The sequence below is a fragment of the Porites lutea genome, chromosome 1 (assembly GCF_958299795.1).
Source record: "Porites lutea chromosome 1, jaPorLute2.1, whole genome shotgun sequence".
Lineage (NCBI taxonomy): Eukaryota > Metazoa > Cnidaria > Anthozoa > Scleractinia > Poritidae > Porites > Porites lutea.
Window position 1 is genome coordinate 28,087,069 of NC_133201.1, and position 21,729 is coordinate 28,108,797.

Below are 21,729 nucleotides of genomic sequence, written 5' to 3' on the forward strand. Positions count from 1 at the left end.
AGTCCTGGCAGGAGACCATCATCTGTGACAGATTATTGTACAAAGTTGTACAATTTATTCGTCCTACTACTTCGTAGTCCAGTCCAAAGTTCACTTTGCGTGTGGTAGACATATTTCCCGCTTTATTGCACACAAATTAAAGGACGCACGTGATTGGTCAAAAGGAAGGTCTTGTAAACCCCGAGGTGAATAAATATTCAATTTGTAACCGCCCCATTTCGCCATTTTCTACAAGTACCATCGTCTGGAGATCACGGAAGAAAGCATGGCGGAGCCAAAGTGAGTTTTCTTTTTCATTTCTCGTCTTTTTAACTCAGTAAAATTCATGTTCGTCACTTCATACACAATGTGTGAGCCCGTGGTACAGTAACTGACTTTAAAGACTTTTGGAATGGCGTTCGATGAGCGGTCGCATCTCGAAGAGTGTGCAAAAAAGCCGCCACAGAGAAATGTTTGTGGACATTACCAAAGCACTCACCGTCTTTCTATACTTTCTTCTCATTTGTATCGCAGAGCGGACATTGCATTGATCGGTTTGGCAGTTATGGTGAGTCTTTCTCTGTGTGTGAATGTTTCAGATGTTTACAAGACTTTCTGGATCACCATGCTCAGTAAAATAACCTTGCACTCTTTTGCACTCTCTCTTGCACTCGCGGGCATCAATAAACGAGATGCCCGCTCCTATTCTGTGTTTTGTGATTATTTAGATTAGTTACAAAATATTTTATAATCGTTTCAGTGTGATTAGAATATAAAATAACCTTGCACTCTTTACTACTTAATCAGCCAGCAACCACTGAACATTTCTTGGATTAACTATTAAAAAGTATTACTCTTTTTTCAGGGTCAAAATCTGATCCTTAACATGAATGATCATGGATTTGTGGTAAGATTCATTCCCTATCTTGTCGATAAATTTTTGGCAGTATGAATCAATATCGCTTTAATGCAACTGTTTACGTATTGCAACGTAGATATTTTATATTTAGCATTTAAAAGAAAAGAAACTTGGCGAACAAATAAGGTAGCAATTGAAGTCACGCAAAATTGAAAAGGGTTGAATTTTCTTAATGCACTTTTGCATTTCTATGGGAGAAAAATGGCCTTACAGACACATTTATGCAGTCTTTCAGTAACAGAAAGGATGATTTCTTACGGCCCTTTCTTCGAAGTTTGTTTATTCATTATTAGTTTGCGTAGTTTGCGTAAATTTATTGTCATGAAATCACAATGACTCAGTGAATTGTGCTATGTCCAATCAGGTTTTAGCACCTAGACTTTCCCAGTCCAATATTTTTTCCTGTTCGCCTTTTTTTATCTGCATTGATTGAGAGTATGCAATATTCTGAAGATCATAAAAATGGAAAATAATTAAGTTTTGAATCATGAGCAATAACCCAAATAAAGAAATTAGACAAATAACTGATTTTGTTTATGGAGAGGAAAAAAGGCTATGATCTCTAAGGGTTTTTGAAGCATTCTTATAAAAAGTCATTGTCAAGTGAATTAAAGTCGTTGAAGGGTAAAAGATCAAGTTTTTTCATCTCTGAAACCCGTGTTATATCTAGCCCTTAAAAAATCTTACGTGGCAGCGTGCAAAGAAAGTAGTGTCCGATAGCCTGGGCTATTGGATTTTGTTATCGGGCTAGTGAATTCTGTTCTCTACTTGCCCGATGGGCAAGTGAAGTGTTTTGAGGAATTCAAATTACATTAGAACTCTGAAATAAATTCTGCCCATCAGAAAGGTTTTTGGGGGAGTTGAAATGACGTTTGGGCTAGTAAATGCTAGCTTCAGCTTGCCCAAATGCTAAGCTATAAAAATGACTTTCTTTGTCACCTAACTGAAGACAATTTAGCACAGTATGCAAAACACTGAAATAAGGGATGTTAGTAAATATTTATGTCAAGAAGAAACTTGTGTGTATAAGAATTTAAGTCATGTCAGTCCGAGATGACTGCTGTTAACAATATGGCAGCCACAAAAACAACCATGTGACTGTTCTGAACACCAGACATTTTAAAACACAGAAACAAGTAACTGTTGTGTGGTGTTTGTAGGATAAAATGCAAACAGAAAAACCCCCATTCTCAAACGGCCTTACTTGCTCACCACATACATCGGTAAAAGGTTGGACCTTATACATATGTTCAACCAACTGCAAGAACACTGATTAAAACAAATCACTTTGTCTCCTCGTTGTTTAGGTTTGTGCATTCAACAGAACTGTGGAAAAAGTTGACAGATTTTTAGAGAATGAAGCAAAAGGTACCTCACCAACTTAAGAAGTTATTTTATTACTGGGAAGTTATTTTTAAATCAATAGTGAAAATGCAAAGCAAACCTTATTCTGCACATTCAGACATTTCATCTCTGTATGGTTTTGTCTTGCTTTTAAGTTCCAGAAAAGACAAATGTAGATGTTTCTCGCTTTCAATCTATAATAAAATGTAAAATGTAGATTGCTCTTGATAATAAATATTTATTTATTTCAAAACACCAAATTGAATGTTTTAGTGATAAAGTGTAGGCTCAAGAATTTTTAATTTTAAAAATCTTTGAGCCTACACTGTAGTTGTAAAACCAAGAAATTGTCTTTTTAAGGAACAAAAGTTGTAGGTGCTAAGTCCATGAAGGAGATGGTAGCCACACTAAAAAAGCCCAGAAGAGTTATGATGTTAGTGAAGGCTGGTCCTGCAGTGGATGCTTTCATTCAGCAGCTGGTAAGTTTTGTTGAAATATATTACATTTAAGGGTGTAAAGAATGGTAAAAGCCATCTGATAAACTTATAACTGCATCTGTCTTCTCTGTGTTCTAAACATTAAAGTGAAACAAGGAAAAACCCTTTGTTTGCTCTCAGTGGGGCTAATTACATAACTGAAACAAATAATTTGAATAAAATTTTTGAGGGTTGACCACAGGCAAACAAGTGGGCTACTCATTTACAAGCATGGCCAAGAATTTGTACTCGTGGCTACAGAGAAACAAGTCCTTTTAGTGGTCAGCATAAGTCCAGGGTTCTTTGCCAACCTTCCCCCTCCTTATTACACTACATCATTTACATGCACATGTAATGATATTTATACTTCTATAGGCTGTACTGTTATTTTACTGGAAATTTCTTCCCAACAGCACCCGCTCTCATTGGTTACTTCAAGGTCACATGACATCTAATAATGAAGCTGTTTCCGGCAAAAATCGCTTAAAGACTGGTCCCTCAGAAAACAGTCAATTGTGGTCCCTTAAACATGGAGATTCTTCAGAAACAAAATTTACTGATTTCCAAGGGACCAGTCATTAAGAGTTGAATATTTTATTTTTAATTTGATGATTTTATTGCATTTTGTTATAGGTGCCACTTCTTGAAGCTGGTGACATTATCATTGATGGTGGAAATTCAGAGTACAGGGATTCCATTGTGAGTACTTAAATTCACATTTTCTAGGGAATAGATTTGATAATGTAATTAAAATTAGTAACAGAAAGTTAGCCTGCATTACAGATGTAATCTGAACCTGGGTAGTAACGTCTGCAAAGTATATGTAGCACCAATGTCTTTGTTCTGGGCCCCCAGCACACTCAATGAATTTCCCTTTAACCTGATTAGCATTGATCAATAATAGCATTTTTATCAGGCCAATCATAGCACATACCCAAATCTTGTTACACAGGAAGGGGCTTAGAACAAGGATTTTGGTGCTGTTTTGCAGATGGACTTAACCTGAAGTTTAGTTCTGACTGTGGTGCAGGCTACAGAAAGTGAGCTAAATTAATATTTCAACATCAGTCAATACGAAATGTTACTACTAATCCATCCTATGGTGTACACTGTAATTGTCTACATGGATATTCCCATCTCATACATTTTATTATAGTTTGCATACTGTGGTTCTTAGAAGAGGACTTTTTCAAAATATCCTGTTCCATTTGATATTGTGTGCCTGAAATTTATGATTACAGTATCACCATTCCATTTTTCCATCTTTTTTGACCACAGAGACGCTGCAAGGAGCTGGAATCCAAGGGTCTCCTGTTTGTTGGTAGTGGTGTTAGTGGAGGTGAAGATGGTGCTAGATATGGCCCATCTCTCATGCCTGGTGGTTCTGATGCAGCTTGGTATGTTACTGTATAATAACAATGATAATTAATAATTATATTAAGAGTTGTAGTGTTAGTAGGGGCATTGGGAACAATCAAAGGTCATTTGTAGGCCATTTGGAGCAGTTAGGAATTCTAGGCAGGAAAAAAACAATGCAAAAATCAGCACTCCTTGGATTGACCGCACATATCCTTGGAAAGGTGATGGGAGTCTGAGGTCTCAAGTTGAGACTTGACTGGACTTTGATTCCCAAGGAAAAACTCTGGGATAATAACAATAATATTAGTAATAATGCTAATAATTTGTATTGGCTCAGAACTGGGCTTTTTTGCGGAACTTTACAAATTAGTCAACTATATTAAGACAATCCTCAACTTTATCAAGAAAAACAAGTTGACATGACATCAAGGTCCTTGTTTAAAATCTGAGACATGAGGGGAAAAATTTCGAGTTTTAAAAGTAGAAAGAAATGCACAAATACAGAAGTCATGGATGAGATTTTCCCCAGATACACAACTTTGAATGTATGATTTGCCTTGGGCTCAAAGGTGTACCTGAAATTTTTTGTTTACCAGTTTTCTAAGTTTCTGCATCTGTTGTTCAAGCCATATGAAATTGCTTGTTGCAAAAGTAGTGTGGTTGGTTTTGCCTTTCAACTGGATGAGCTAAAGGCGTGTTCTTTTGGGATGATCCAGATCAGGATCGGAGGAGTTATCTGAGATCACTCAGATCATGGTACATCAAATGAACCAATGAATCCTTTACTAGGGTGGACTCATTGGGTCCTTTAATATGTATGATCTGAGTGATCTTGGATCACTGATCCTTATCTGGATCATCCCAATGGAATACACCTTGATACTCTCAAAGTATTGGGGTATTGATAAGCACTGATTCTAACCAATAACAATGGCTGAAAAGCGTGTATATACACCCACTGGTAACAGTGGCCTTCTTATTGAGCAAAGTGCAGACTGAAATAACCATTAAAACTATTGAGGAAGGTTTTTAATAGTGACTAAAGAAGGCAAGGGAGTATTTTCATTTGCTTTGCTCTCATCATAAGCCTCATTACTAGCTATAATAATGCAGAGCTTGGGTAAAGATCATTGAAGATGGCGATTTTATAAGATGATGATTGTCAATGAGCCATTTTTTGTTGTATTGTTCAGGGAATATCTTGTTCAATTAGCAATAATAATTTATAATGTATCATTCGAAGAAATATTGTGGTTCATAGACACATCACTGTGTTGATGCAGCTCACAGGTCGGACCTCATTACCTTTGTTCTTAGGTCTCACATCAAGCCAATATTCCAATCCATTGCTGCAAAAGTTGGCTCTGAGCCTTGCTGTGACTGGGTGAGAATCACACAAAAGACCCCTTCATGGTTTTTTACAACTTTTGAAGTTGTCTTGTTAGTAAAAATCAATAATACTACCAGAAAAGTGCCTTAAAATCAGTAAAGTTGCTAAGTTTGAGAGTACTTAGGAGTTGAATTGAAGTAGTTGTAAAACATTCAGATGTCCTAAGAAATTTAGTTGATTTTTAATCAAGAACTAATGGCCTACAGTTGTAGTGCTACTGCAGGTGCCTCTTACAATTTGCTTATAAAATACTAGATTAACCCTTAAAGCTCTGATATCAAAATTCAAATACCCATTTGCTGTCCTTACACATTTCCTATAAAAGTAGTAGTGAGAAGTTGTTAAAGTATCAACTCATTGTATCTTGTGTGATCATCTTCTTAATTCTCATGACTAATCTGCTTTTCACAAGGAGAATTTTGATACTGATCACTCTTAAGGCTTAAAGGGTTAAATCTGGCTCACGTAAAAGCAGTCACTGCTACACTTGAAGTTGTATTACATAACACCAATCACATTTAAAAAAATCTTATTTGCTAATTATGTGTGCATGTTTTGAATTCTTTTCTGATTGATCAGGTTGGTGGTGATGGTGCAGGACATTTTGTTAAGATGGTCCACAATGGAATTGAGTATGGAGATATGCAGGTATCTAATAATGCCAAATGATGATGAAAAATAAAAAAGTCTTGATTATTGTAATGCCCACTCACTCCATTCTGTATTTTCACCTCACGTATGCATTGAAGGCACATGATCATGCCATCACTTGTAGTTTTCTGTTTTCTAACATTAAAGCAGTTTTGACACAGCATCTGGCAGCATTTTAATGCTTACATTTGGACATAATATTAATTATCATCATGACAAATAAAAAATTTTAAGTAAGTTCAAAGCATAGAGTACACTGTAGATAGAAAGATACAGAGTGCCTTTCACATGGCGCAACCATGTGTAGAGGTTAACAGGGATTGTCCTTGGGGAATTTTAAATTTGGGAACCCTGAAAAATGCTTGTCACTGCATTTGAAGTGACCATGACTGAATTTTAACCATGAGGATGGCACCACTATTTACCAACATTTGCTTCATTGTAATTACTTCACATGTTTGTTTTAATTTTTGGCAAACAAAAGTTTTGAAAAGCCATTGAGTGGATTATTTTCTGCGAGTGCTCTTTCACCTCTCTCATTGCCAGATGACAATATTTCTGGCCAGCAGAGCTAATGGAGAACCCTGTCTTACTCTGTTAAATGTGACTTCCAATGATTTTGGTTCAAGCCAAAAGTTTGAACATGGTGGCTTTTGTACAAAGAAATAAACTAAAATAACTTCAAGAATGGGTAGCACACAGTTGAAATTATGTTTTCATGTTTTAATTTCCTGACCTAAAGCATTATTTCCTTGTTTTTTAGCTTATCTGTGAAGCTTATCACCTTATGAAAAATGCTCTTGGAATGTCAGCGGATGAAATGAGTAAGGTATGGTGTATTCATCACAGACGACAGTATTTCATTGAGAAATGTGTATTAACCCAGTTTGTCCTTTGGAAAAGCAGTTCTAAAATTCTGTTAACCAATGACAATGGATACTTGTACTAGTTTACTTATTTAGGTAGAATATGGCTTGTTGTGGGATTTTCCCCATTGGGCAAGTTACTTTGAAAAGTTAATTGTATGCCTGCCAACTGTCACGCATTATGCACCTGCGGACTGAAGACAACCCTAAAGTCACAATTAACACTTTGTGCATCGTCAATAAAATTATGCAGCAATTCTCTTTTTTTTTTCACTTTAGGTATTCGCTGATTGGAACAAGGGAGAACTTGACTCATTCCTGATAGAAATTACAAAAGACATTCTTGCTTTCAAGGATTCTGATGGTGCTCCACTTGTAGAAAAAATAAGAGATTCTGCTGGCCAGGTATAGCAATAATTATTTCCATCACTGTATTTACTGTTCTAGTAGGTACTGTCAAACCCTGCTTGTGGACACCCGCTTAATATGGACACCTCGTTATAACAGACAGTTTGTTTTGTCCATGGGGAAAGAAAGCCCATACATTTTCTCTAAGTTCAATCAACTTAACACGGACTCATCATTAATATGGACATGTTCTATGGCCCCCTCGGTGTCTGTATTAACAGGGTTTGTCTGTAGTTGAAGGCAGGTAGGACTGCATTTCAAACAGAGCTCAGAGTCTATTGGTTGAATGGCATGCCCTCTTTTTTTCTATCTCAAGGATGCAATGTAACTGAGAGTGAAGGACTATTAAGTTCAAAGTGGGTCAACTGGGGTGATTCTTGATAAACCAAGGCCATTTTTGCACCATTGTGTCCTTCTATTGTGTAAATTTTATTGTGTTATTGCAGGGCTGTCACTAAGGGCCAGGAACCAGGGATTTCCCCTGGCTACTGTGAGCATGACCCCTGGCTATTTTTGTAGGAAACAAAAAGAAAAATGGGACCAAAAGAACTCCCTGGCTGTGAAGTTCCCCACCTACTAAATGCATATACCTGGCAACTTGAAATCTTAGTGACAGCCCTAGTTATGCACCTTATTCCAAAATAGCAACGACTTTATTGTTCCTTTGTATTTATGTTAATTAGCCCTGGATGCCTCAATTCCAGCTAGAAATTCTTTTGCTGGTTCTCATTTTTTGAATTTCCTGCCAACAAATATAACTAACCTTAATTTTCTTTACTTATTTTGTAAAACCCTAAAGAACTCTATGCTTAGTTGTTATACTACCAGTTATTAATTAATTGATTAATTAATTGTCTATCTTAGCATGAAGAATTAATTAATTAGTTGTTATACTAATTAATTAATTTTCTATCTTAGCATTAAGAATTACTTTTTATGAAAAAAGATAATATTCTATTATTCTGTGTGTAATATTTTATTGTATTTTGGGGCTCATCCACTATATTATTGCTATTTGGATAATCCCAACTCGCTCCTTATCTAGAGACTACAATTTTTAATTCTTCACTTATGTATAATTGATCACTCCAGAAAATACCATAACATACTATAATATTCTTTGTCACCCCAAAACTTTGCGTAAGCATTGTTTTCAGTTTCTCTTGGGGCCATTTTAACTCCCAAGAGAAACTGAAGACAATGCTTATGCAAAATTTTGGGGTGATGAACAAAGAACATTATGGTATGTTATGGTATTTTCTGGAGTGGTCAATTGTATTTATTTGTCTCTTTTTCTTTATCCGTCTGAATCACATGTAAACGGAGCTGAGTGAAATAAATCGTCTGGTCTTCTTGTCTTATCTTGTCTTGAACTCTGAAGATGCGATCGAGGCATCAAGGGCCAATTAACATAACTATAAAAGAATAATAAGATTGTCGCCATTTTGGAATGTGGTGTATTGTGTAAGGGCTAGGAATCATTGTGGCATTCTTTGTGATGTAACTCAAGACCTCCCATTCACTTGGTATATTGTGCAACAGCCGTAAACTGAATGTTTGTGACATTTTTGGGGACTTATCTTTCTGATATCATTATTACTATGTTTGTTTATCAGAAAGGGACTGGAAAGTGGACCGCAATATCAGCTTTAGAATATGGAATGCCAGTGACTCTCATAGGTGAGTTTATGTTATAAAATTGTGCTACATGTATTTGCTGTGATTTGACATTCAGTAACAATAGTTTACTGGCCCTGGTTGTTCATAGATTGAATAGTATACAACTATCAAATAAATCCCTATCCATTGCATGAGTATTAGGGAAACCAACTGAGCCATCCACTGGATATTAGCAATTTATCCAGTGAAAACAAATTATCCACCGGTCAAACAACTGGGCCTTGAATTGTGACTTGATCTTTAGTTTAAGTTCAAACAGATGTCTCTACACCACCAGGCACCAGTTGTTCCAAGGGTGGTAGCACTATCCACTGGATAAATGTCTATCCAGTGTATATGGTCTCCCTAACAGTTATCCCCTATTATAAAATAACTAAGATAGTACGCGCGCTCTGATTGGCCGAGAGCAGTGTTTGCGTGAGAGTATGTAAACATGGTTGTGGCGTCAAGTTGTTTGGTTTTTCGCGCGCTAATCACGCAAGCACAAATTTGAAAAAGTTTTCGAGTTCAAAACTCAAAAAGTTTACTTTATTTACCCATTCCTTCGTCGGCTGAAACTTGGAAAATCGTTACAAAGAAGGTGTGTACATTTTTCTTGGCTTAAGCTGACCGTTTTAAGCGAGAAAAATCCGTATTTTGCAAAGCATCTTTTTGCAAAACAAGAACTGACTACGCGTGCAAGACTTCGTGGACAAGATTTTGCGACTGGTAAGAATTTCTCTTTTAATCAGTGCCTTACAAAGAGTTTTGCGTTTTTTTCTCGGGAAAGTTATTTTATAAAAGCAATAGAAAACTTTTTTCCTGTGTTTGCGTAGCCTTATATAAACACTTGAGGCGTTGGGAGAATTCTCGACAGTTATGCAAACCCTCGACTTCGTCTCGGGTTTGCATAACTGTCTCGAATTCTCCCAACCCCTCTCGTGTTTATATCAGGCTATGCAAACATGGAAAACGTTTTCTATTGCTTAAATTTATCTGTTGGACACTGCCATTCAAAGTTTAAACAATTGGGTTCAGCTCCACCTTTTAATCAGGACCCTGTTATGCAGGTCTGCAGTTTTGACAATTTAGAAATTCAATACCCAATTCTGCTTGCAGAGTCCTGCCTCTGAGACACCCTCATAAAAAGCATCACGCTAACTCTTGAAACTTTCTCTTCCAAGGTGAATCTGTTTTTGCTCGCTGTCTTTCATCCCTTCAAGCTGAACGTGTCAGTGCCAGCAGCCAGCTTAAGGGTCCATCCAGTACAAAATACACTGGAGATAAAAAGGAATTCATTGAACATATTAGAAAGGTAACAAGAATTGAAAGGGTGCTGGGGGAAGAGACTGGGGAATGGACTGCATAATTTCTCCTTTTGGCTTGATTTCGGTCCAGTAAACTTTTATTTTATCCATAGACCCAAATGATAGAACTTATTTTGACAGCACAGTATTTAGTACCATGTGAAAGTACTGCTGAAGTAGTTTCATTTGAATGGCAACACCATAGGATTTCATCCACAGACTCAAAAGTTATAACTGTATACTAAAAAAATAGTACCGTGTGAAAGTACTGCTGAAGAGGTTTCATATGAATCGTCACACCTCTGGATTTCATCTATTGACTCGAAAAGTAGAAATACAGGACATTCCTCCATAATTTGATTGACCCTGGCAGTGGAAAAGTGACGGGTCACGTCTCTCAATTGCAACTGCTCCTAACGAGTTCAACTAAAAGAAAATTCACTGTACTATATTATTCGTTAAACAGGCCTTGTATGCATCCAAGATTGTGTCTTATGCACAAGGCTTCATGCTGATGAGGGAAGCTGCCAAGGAGTTTAAGTGGACGCTGAACTATGGCGGCATTGCACTTATGTGGAGAGGAGGCTGCATTATTAGGAGGTTAGTAAATGAAAAGGTGTCGGGAAGGGGTTGGGTGGGGTCATAGGTACAGTGAGGGTACTGTAGGGGGATTTTGGTTTGAAGTGTTCTAAAAGGGAGGCTGCATCATAAGGAGGTTAGTAAATGAAAAGGTGTCAGGAGGGGTTGGGTAGGGTCATAGGTACAGTGAGGGTACTGTAGGGGGATTTTGGTTTGGAGTGTTCTAAAAGGGAGGCTGCATTATTAGGAGGTTAGTAAATGAAAAGGTGTCGGGAAGGGGTTGGGTGGGGTCATAGGTACAGTGAGGGTACTGTAGGGGGATTTTGGTTTGAAGTGTTCTAAAAGGGAGGCTGCATCATAAGGAGGTTAGTAAATGAAAAGGTGTCAGGAGGGGTTGGGTAGGGTCATAGGTACAGTGAGGGTACTGTAGGGGGATTTTGGTTTGGAGTGTTCTAAAAGGGAGGCTGCATTATTAGGAGGTTAGTAAATGAAAAGGTGTCGGGAAGGGGTTGGGTGGGGTCATAGGCACAGTGAGGGTACTGTAGGGGGATGTTGGTTTGGAGTGATCCAAAAGGGAGGCTGCATTATTAGGAGGTTAGTAAATGAAAAGGTGTCGCGAGGGGTTGGGTGGGGTCATAGGCACAGTGAGGGTACTGTATGGAGATGTTGGTTTGGAGTGATCCAAAAGGGAGGCTGCATTATTAGGAGGTTAGGTTAGGTTGTTGAGCACCCACTTCCTGTTTGTCGTCGCCAACAACTTACCCATAGCCTGATACGTGAAAGTTTCATGCCTAACGCTTGAGGTATAGATGTGTCTAATTGTCCTTTATTATTCATTTTTGCAGTGCTTTCTTGGGAAATATCAAAGATGCATTTATTAAGAATCCTGATCTTCAGAATCTCTTGCTAGATGATTTCTTCAAGGACGCTATTCACAAATGCCAGGTAATTTAAGGACAGTTAAAGCCCACCGGTGCATATCCAAGTATTTATGATCTAACGCATTCTTGCATTTTTTGTAGGATTCTTGGCGGAAGGTCGTGGCTGCCGCAGTGACTCTTGGGATACCTACCCCAGCATTCAGCACTGCCCTAGCGTTCTACGATGGATACAGGTGAGAGAAACAATATAGTAAGACTGGCTAGAAAGTTCTTACGCTGTTTCGTCTGAATGGTTGGAATCATATAATAAATTCACGCGGAAAAAATTGACATGTGCTGTGTCGATAGTGGCGTCAAGTATCACTCACTCTCCTACTGGTCAATTATCATTACGTCACTAGTGAATTTCGCGCCAGACAGGTATGAAAAGTCCTCGTGAATGGCATTATCAACCAGGAAAAATAAATGACTTTTGAAAATCTACAATACAATAGGCCCGTGACAAATTCTATATTATTCATTTCTTTTGTTTTATTCTCCGCGGTCTCTGAGACAAGTATGAATTTTGTTAATTCGAAACTAGACTGCAAAACAATCGGTTCTTTTTTTCTCAAAATCGGTTTTAACCTAGCGTAAGATTCTCGTGCTCGCGCGCGAGGTTTACACGGCTGTATGAAGTGTGAGGAATCCCTCCCCAGTCTCGCTCTCCGTTTTAAGCCTCTCTTCAGACCATCTGTTGGACTGTTCGGGCGTACTTAAATGCGCAAAAATACGGACTGTTTTGCAGTCTATTACAAACTGGTCTATTAAATGAATTTGGGAGAATTCTCTATGATTTCTTTTATTCACTCATTTTCTCCTACATTTTCAATTCTCTTAGGTCGGCTCGCCTTCCTGCCAATCTTATTCAGGTACGTTTTGAAAGTATATAGGAGTGGTGACAACTTCTTCTGATAAGATATTTTTAGGAATGGTCCGCATAGTTTTGAATTCAGCACTGATACACAGAGTTTTAGCCTGCGAATACAGGCACATTTCTGGTTGTTATTTCTCTCCACTCAAAAAGTAACAGTTTATTTCGGATGGAGAGAAGTAAAAACCTGAAATACGTCTACGTTCCAGTACGGGAGTGGAAAGCTCTGTCGCGTTCCAGATGCTGGTATACTTCTTTGCAAGGAGATTACTTTAGAACTGAGAAGCTGGCGTTTCCTTTGAGTCACTGCTATTCTGTTCTGCGCTGAGGGAAATTAACGTTGTTATGACGCCAGGCTTGTCGGTCAAATACATAATTTTTTTTCTGTTGTTATCACCAGTGATACTTATTATCGACTTCCACTGATTCTCTGAACGTTCTCTCTTTTGTGTTTTGTCATTGCAGGCTCAGCGTGATTACTTTGGTGCCCATACCTATGAGCTGCTGAGTGACCCCGGCAAATTTGTGCACACTAATTGGACTGGGCACGGGGGTTCCGTATCTTCAACCACCTACCAGGCCTAAACACCGAGGCACCTAAAAATGAGAAGCTTAAAATACCCACTCATAATTCACCGTAACATCATTTCTAGTTCCAAACGTAATTCCAATAATTGCGTGAGTTAATGAGTCAACCTTATTTCTGTGAAAAGTAAATGAAACCTTTTTTTAACTGTTTCGTCCTCCACGAACTCCTTCAGTTCTGTGATGACAAAAAGCCGATCATTGTTCGTTAACCTTTTAAGCCCTAATATCCGCATGCAATCTCTCTGAACTGGTATGCAAGATCGAAGCATTTTTCTGTAGATGACCTTTTTATGTATTCTCGTAAACTATCCTCTTGACTATGTATTGTTATGCCGAATTTGTTTTTGGAGAAAATTGAAGTTCAACTCGCTTGGGACGTAAAGGGTTTTAGGTTATCTAATATATTCTTATTTGTAAAGTGCTTTAAAGTAATCTCCATAAAAATTCTGGTAATTCCAGTTCGGTGATTTGCTAAAAAAATTGGGCGGACAATTTTAAGATGTAGATTTTAAATTGCAACACTTTGTTGTTTAGATCCAACGGCAAATGGTACGGTGGTAGAATAATCAGAAATTTAGTTGATCAAAACATTAAAGGCTATCATTTTGTGCCTGCTGCGTTTTACTTCAAGTGTTGATGGAGTTGCTGAAAAACTGTAATTGTCACTTTAGAAATGTGAAGGCAACTGGAGGCGAACTGCGTCTCGAAGCCGCCTATTTACCAATTTTTTTTCTGTCTCTAGTAACTGTCCCAGTCTTTGCGGTAGTTAACTCGGCTCATTCCCCTTCTCTTTTGCAGGGTTGTCACTAAGATTTCAAGTTGCCGGGTATTTGTTGTTAGTAGCCGGGGAAGTCGCAAGCAGTCATGGAGCCCCTTCCCACCCCCCCCCCCCTCCCCCAAGAAGGTTTTGAAGTGCAGCTTTTACCGTTTTCGAAAAGGCATTAGCGCCCCCAAAAAGCAATCTTCATCAAGAGTACAGCTATCATTAGCGGTTTTATGATGATCACGTCTTTATTAAAGAAAACTACAACATTCTGAGATACTAAAATAATAGTTAAATTACTTTACGTAAAGGCTCGTTGGAGGGTTTTTTTAGTGGCCGCCAAATGGGAATATACATGTAAGCACCGGGCCTGAAAAAAAAGGACAGGTTGGCACCGGTCACGTTATCTGCGCAGTCTTATCTTCACGCAGACAAGGCGCATGCTGGCCAGTGAAGTGTTAAATCACAACGATACTTTACAAATGCTAAAAATGTTGAAAGGACAATCGATTCTTATACGGTGCAAATGAGTTAACATGCGCTGTAAAATCAATTGTAAATCCTCATTATTTTAGTTATACGTAAGAACGAAACAACGGAAAACAAAAGTGAAACTAATATTGCAAATGAATTAACCCACGCAGAGGCGGAAAGAAGAAAAGCGGACGATAAATGTACGAAAAAGCATCATAATCATAAGGTTACTATGGCTTGTTGAAAAATAAAAGTATGATAAGGCTAAAACAAGCGTAACGCATGAAAAATTGGGGATAAAATATGGCAAAACTGAACTGCACAACTGGTGACATTAGTGGTCTCGAATTTATGAAGGAAACATCACTTAACATACGAAGAAACTGACCTAAGGAAAAGCGTTTAAACGACAGGGCTAATACTTTATTAGCGACGCCGAGATGTCAAAACGAGACTCAAGGAGAAGAATGTAAAAGTAATGCTCATACTTAACTTCCCTTTTATATATAACTTCTTGGAAGTAGAACTAAGAGCATGTGATCATGGCCTGCGGACAATGATCGAATATTTCCCGTCCACCGTGCGTTATATGATATACTCGATACCTAAAGCTAAATGTAGACCTGGTCACCTAAATGTCCACATACTAAACATGATAATAAGTCATAGTCTTCATCTTCAAAGCCTTCATCATAATCCTGATTATCATCAACATCAGCATCAGGGAGATTTAACCCTCGGATGATGCCTCAACTTGTGATGTCAACAGAGATCTGCTCAGGTCTTTCATCGTCAACAAAGAGTGCAGAATCCTTTGCCACTTCTTCGACATGTTCAACACAAATCCTACACAACGGTTGAAACTAGGGATTTTTAGCATCGACAAAGGTGACGGCAGCGAAAACGTCACTTTTAAAAATGAATTAGCGTTTTTTCCAACTTTGTCGCGTTTATTTCAATTCGCTGAAAATAGCTAATGTAGACCAATTTCCCTGGAGTTGATTTCTTTGGGCGCACTCAAGTTTAGAAAGAGAAAGAAAAGCTTGTCTTCGCTTGTTTTACGTCCTCCATAAAACGTGAAACTAGGCATTTTCACGTCGTAGTCGTGCAGTAACGGCAAAGAAATGTACAAAAAAGCGTGATGCACGTGCAAACTAGTTGTTTTGCTCAATAAAACTATTGCTTTTTTGACGTTCTCGTTGCCCTCGCCGTCGTCGTTGCTAAAACTCCCTACTGACATTTCGCGAACGGAGAGTTTTCGCGCGTGTGTACTAGTACCATATCTAAGTCAGATGTCTTTTTCCGACGTTTCTTAGTTTTTGCACGCGAGTATTTCAGAATTACTTAAACCTGCTGCAGATGAAATTCGCATTTAGTTTGATGGATAGTCTTTGTGTGTTTCAAAGGTGTGCTCTTTTGGTTTAATTTGACGACGAAAGTAGCCGGAGGCCATGCTCTGAGTAGCCGGGGGAAATCTTAGTGACAACCCTGCTTTTGTCGAGCGGCGATTTAGATACGTATTAGCCTGCGAGCAAGCTCTCCATTTGGGGAAGTTGCAAGAAGTCACGCGAGAGCCACACGCAAAAGGAGACGCTAGTGCTTCGCCGATCACTCTCGCGTTCTCTTGCTGCTTGCTTCGCTCGCCATAATTGGAGAAGTTGCTCGCAGGCCGCAGATCTGTATCGAGGTTCTTTACGAAATCATGTGAAGATAATAATCGTCACTACTTACATGCTTTAGACTCACAAGTCGGCATGTACGTCATGTAAGGTTCCACGGGATGACGCTGAGTCCATTTGAGAGTTTAGCCTGCGTGCCAGGCATCAGATTTTGGGGTCCGAGGAGGAACGTGCTTCTCTGTCACCTCGCGCCTTCTCTCGCACCTAAATTTCCCCTTTTCTCTTCCCTTGGAACGCTTGCCATGTAGGTTAGCTTACAGCAAGCCCCTTAACCCTTTTTAATGTAAGATATTTAAATTTATAGTCAAGTTTTAAGTATTCTTCAACATGTATATTCAGATCGATTTTTGAAAAAGGTACCGCCAAATAAATCTCTTCCGTCCAGCAGCTTTTCTTCGTTCAAGAACAATCTCTAAAGTAGCCAATTTAAAAACTAAGAGTGCAACTGTTTGTTTTTTTCTCTTCTTCTCGTTGTTGCTATTTTTCCATTCGTTTCCTTCGTTAGTGTGATTTTTGGTCTTACCTGCCTTTTGTCTCTTTACATTCAAACGGCTACAAATTTCGCTTGGTCTCTTTTCAAATATTCGGCTAGATATATACATGTATACAAAAGAAATAAAAAAGCTAAAATATGGATTGATGGTGGCAGCGGTAATATAATGCCTTTTTTTGGCAGACTCCTTGGTCGCTTGGTGACACCATACCAACCATGGTGACATCAAGTACTCGGAAAGCATCCTCTGGCAAATTATCTGTCTTATGTGATAATGTTTCGTTTCGTGCGTTTTAAACGACTAAATTGAGAAAAAATTAACATCTCTTACAAATTTTCTTACAGGTTTTTCAGATCATCAGATTCGATTGCGAATCATTTCGCTCTGGAATCATCTAGCGCTCCGGCCGGTAGTTGATATATTGTTGTAGCGGATGAGCACCATTAATGACAGGATTACAACGCTATAAAAATTACAATGATACAAAAAAATTAGACACTGAACATTACCCACCGACCACAACACAAAGACGAACCAACAATAAATTAGATTCAGAAACATTAGATTCAGTACAACATGTCCGGTAAGTCCAGCCAAACCTATCACAAACTGCATTAGACTGATGATTTCTTTCAAGGGAGGAGGTATAACTTTCTCTACAACGGCTGTTCTTTTTTTACATTTTTAATCGTGGGGTATAATAAATTCATCGAAGATCTTCACAGTTAAATAAGTAACTTGTCCCGCTGTGGAAAAAAAAGCCTGTGGATTTTCAGGCTTGCAGGGATTCGAACCTTGAACTTTTGCGACACCAGTGAACATAATGCGCTCTAACCAATAAAGCTAGCACCCAAGCCACAACTGGCAGCGGGGAAGCAGATATAGTAAATTGTAGACCTTTCTGGGTCACTTTGCCATGACTGCTAAAATACTTTAGCCACAGGTGATAATTTTGACAACCAGGTCCTGCTTAGACAGCGGGCGGTCGTCCTTCTTTCCTTAGAACCACGCACGGCGAGCAAAGCTGCTCATCGCGTGTCCTCGCATTCTACAGTTACTCAAAAGAAACATAAGAGCCCGCTGGCAGTCTAGTTTCTGCCACATGTGACCAAGATCACGGTACCAGAAAGAAATTCACTCTGTCGAGATCAATTATTAATGAGTTTTGTTTCCATGGTATTTTCTATTCTTTAGAAACATTTTACCTGTTTAAACCAAAATTGAGTGAAATAATTAATATTCTAGTAAAATACAATGTGTCTTTTAGTTCTACAAGCTTTCAAAGAAGGGGTAGGAAAAAATTGTTTTCTGCAAGTGTTCCTGGTAATATGTCCAAAATATTTACATTATTAGCACTGGCGTTACAGCTTTCAATTATTGTCGTATTCTACCGACTTTTCTTCGAAGAAACAACTTTTGTTGTTCGTAGAGCTACGAACAATAAGCTTCCAATCCTCCGAGATGTTCGAAACCCCGAGGATTTCAAAGCGTGGAGGACAGTTTATGAAAACACAAATTTTAGCACAGAGATTGTTTGGAATGAAATACCACGAAAACCCACCCCACCAGATGAGGAAATGAACGAAAAATGGATCGTTGTTACGACAATAAACTCGCCAACAGACGACGTGAAGAAGTTAGCTGCCATTGACGGTTGGAAAGTTGTAGTAGTAGGCGATACTAAAACCCCGGCAGACTGGAGGTAGGTATTATCATAACCTGCGTGCCAGGCGTTTCTTAGGCTCCACTGATACGTTTTCGTTTGAAAGCGCATACATTTCGATGCGTTTACCCCTTCTGTCCACACTAATACAGGTTGTACGCTTAGCGTTTTCATTGAAAAGGCATCGACTTCAAAACCGTTTTGAAAGTGGACCAAAACGAAAACGGACACGTATCGTTTTATTGTGGACGGTCGAAAACGGTAGAAAAAGCATCAAATTTAAAACCATAACGTCACATGTATCACGTGGGTTGTTCCCGGGCTTTGCGCTTGTGTTTGTAGCATAATCGTTTTCGAACGTTTTAGGCCCTGAACACTCTAATGTGTTGTCACAGCCGTATTAAATCTGCTAAACACAATCAAAAGGAGCTCTCATCAAAAACGATTTCAGTTTGGTACTTTAGAGTGGAGATTTTATAGAGTAAATACTACAAGTCACTTGGCAATTGTTGTTTAGTTTCTTGAAGTTTCCCTCTCTACCGAACTTATGTATAAAACACAGTCTAAAATCAGGAAGGTAATAATAGTCAGCTCAATAATCTACTGTAACTGAAGTGTTCTCAGCTGTGATAGTATCCCTTTTTTAAGAGTTTGTTTTTAACTAGGAGGTGTGAATGTTATTTTAGATGAAAGACTTCCCAAATATTGTTTCCACATTATCAGAATATTCAGACCACATAGAAGCGAGCTTGCACACTGTACAATTTTAATTACCTCGAATTATTTCGTTATGGTACCTATCAGAATTCTCTCTTCCAATTGCTTCGAAGTACCTCTTTAAGTTACCTCGCTGAATCACCTCTCATTTAAGTCGCAGAACCATGTTGAATTACTTGAGTTACCAACCATTTAACTTAACTACGTGTGATGATTAAACATATTGGAAGAGTTCCAGTTCTGTTGCAGTAATTTTTGCTTCTCTTTACGGACATGTTATTAAGGACCCTGTATACCTCTGGTATTGTTTGTGACGATGGCCGCGCAGCTCAGCAAAGTGTTCTATCGAGCTCTAATCCAATCCCGTCCTTCAGTTATTCGAATTATCCCGTTGATTATCCGTCTATCCAGCGCAACGCCGCGCATTTCGTGAGAGTTGAGATCGAAGAACACCCTAAAAACCTCGAGCGCTTACCGGGGAGAATTCAAATGAAACGGTTCATTCCGGTGGAAATTTTCCGGAAAAAAGGAATACCTTTCGAGGTATTACATTTTTCCGTTTTTACCGAAACGACTGAAATTTTCGTCACTATTTGCTGGATTACTAGTGCCAGGCTTCATGTCCAGAGAAAGCGAAAACTTTACCGGTATTTTGTAAATGGTACAACTCAATCCCGTTCCTGTTTTCGTTGGCAAGAAGAAAAATACCAGTACCATTTGCCGGAAACTTTCCACCGAAAATTTCCGTGCAAATGGTAAGTGCTCCTGATGTCACAGCATTTACAAAAGAATGCGTTCTCGTTTTCACTGAAAACGCATCGATCGATTCACGTCCACACTACCGTTCTGATGCGTTTTCGACTGTCCACACTAGAACGTTCAAAAACGATAGAATTACACGTTGTGGACGTAAGTTGAACTCTCGTGATGCTACAAACGCAGGCGCCTACAATATTCTCGGTTAATGTTTTCATTTTAACGCGTTTTCGATGGTCCACACTGACATTATGAATGCGTTTTCGTTTTGATCACAAGAGCGTTTTCAAATCAATGCGTGTGAGAGAGTCTGATCACGGACAGCCAAAAGCGAACCGAAAGGGTTCTACCGAGCTTTAGTCCCGTTCCGTCAGTTAGTTATTCCCGTCTTTATATTCCGGCAACGAAAGGTTTTAAACCTTTCGTTTGTCCGTCGATGTATCCAGCGCAACGCCACGCATTACCTGAAACTGCTGAGAAGTTAACATCGTAGTGCACTCTAAAGACCCAACTTCACATTTGCATCATAAGGCGTAGTGTTGAAAGTCTCTGACTTTGCACTAATCCGTTTTACGTTTTAATTCCCCCAGTCACCCAAATTGTGTCTTCTTGAGTGTGGAAAGGCAAAAGACTCTCGGCTACCGCATTCACGATTTACTTAAGTACAGAAGTTACCCTCGAAAGAATATTGGCTACCTGTATGCTATTCAACATGGTGCGAAAATCATCTATGAAACAGACGATGATAACTCGCCAACAAGCGGCAAAATAACTTTCTACCAACAAGAAACTGGAGACTTCTTTGTTTACAAAACGGATTCCGCAATGGTGAACCCTTACGAACACTTTGGACAAAGCACTATATGGCCAAGGGGGTACCCCCTCAATCACATTGGTGACCCCCCATCGCACCGGTTTGTCAAATGCGAAGGTGTAGACACATCAGTCCAACAGGGGGTAGTTAACGGAGATCCCGACGTGGACGCCATATTCAGACTGACAAGAAAAGACAAAGGTGTTGATTTGAATGTAGAGTTTGATGCTGAAGCGCCTCCTGTTGTACTTCCTCCAAATACATTGGCTCCGTTCAATTCTCAAAACACGCTGTTCTTACACAAGGCATTGTGGGCCTTGTTGCTTCCGACGACCGTAACTTTCCGAGTCTGCGATATCTGGCGCGGTTACTGGGCTCAGCGGTTAATGTGGGATGTGGGGACACATTTGTCATTTTTCCCGCCCAATGCCGTGCAGTTCAGAAATGCCCATGACTATTTGTCCGATTTTAAGGAAGAAAAGATGGTCTATTACGAATCTGGGCGTTTAATTGAGTTTTTAAACAAATGGAAATCAGATAAGCCAGACTTTTTCAGCAGAGTACTTAATTTAAGCGTGGCATTAGCTGAGAATGGATTCTGGGGGATAAATGATGCCCTCTTAACTAAAGCATGGTTAACCGACTTAGTCAGCATTGGATATGAAATGCCGAACATAAAAACAGCTCCCAGACCATGTATAAAAGTTATCAGTGAGGAGATAGAACTTCATTCAAAGGAAAAGCCATCATCGTATCTTAGAGCAGGGGAAGAGTTGAAAAACATTCTCTAGAGAAAAAAGAGAGGGTTGACGCAGCAGATGCGTGGCAGTATATTTTAGACATTTGGTTAATTCTATGCTTCTTAGAAAACGGGGTCTGTGTCAGGCTCTCAGATAGCAGGGAAGTCGCGAAAACGAGGTCAAGAGAAAATAGGATGCAAGTAACAATTCCTGAAACACAAAAAAATGTTCTTTGAACATAACAATCCGCTGACATGTTGTGCACCTTGATTGCAAATCCCCACCATTTTCTTCGTTATCACCGCATGTG

General features: G+C 39.0%; 2 protein-coding genes across 2 annotated transcripts in view; both read left to right on the forward strand.

The window, feature by feature from the left end:
• Nucleotides 1-201: 201 nt before the first annotated feature.
• On the forward strand, nucleotides 202-13,928 carry LOC140947645 (6-phosphogluconate dehydrogenase, decarboxylating-like). The gene is made up of 18 exons (XM_073396810.1): nucleotides 202-279; nucleotides 514-547; nucleotides 845-886; nucleotides 2,206-2,266; nucleotides 2,603-2,721; nucleotides 3,352-3,417; nucleotides 3,997-4,115; nucleotides 5,395-5,461; nucleotides 6,047-6,115; nucleotides 6,882-6,947; nucleotides 7,264-7,389; nucleotides 9,009-9,072; nucleotides 10,236-10,366; nucleotides 10,825-10,958; nucleotides 11,783-11,882; nucleotides 11,960-12,051; nucleotides 12,699-12,729; nucleotides 13,197-13,928. Exons 1-18 carry the CDS (start codon nucleotides 266-268, stop codon nucleotides 13,314-13,316), a joined length of 1,455 nt encoding a protein of 484 aa, XP_073252911.1. The 5' UTR covers nucleotides 202-265; the 3' UTR covers nucleotides 13,317-13,928.
• A 4,067-nt stretch (nucleotides 13,929-17,995) lies between these two features.
• LOC140936761 (uncharacterized) overlaps nucleotides 17,996-21,729 on the forward strand; it is a 4,913-nt gene continuing 1,179 nt past the window's right edge. The window contains exons 1-2 of the mRNA XM_073386250.1: nucleotides 17,996-18,431; nucleotides 20,456-21,729. The exon at nucleotides 20,456-21,729 is cut by the window's right edge and continues 1,179 nt beyond it. Of these exons, the coding sequence (XP_073242351.1) occupies nucleotides 18,058-18,431; nucleotides 20,456-21,470 (1,389 nt within the window). The 5' untranslated portion in view covers nucleotides 17,996-18,057 and the 3' untranslated portion in view covers nucleotides 21,471-21,729. The remainder of the gene's footprint in view (nucleotides 18,432-20,455) is intronic.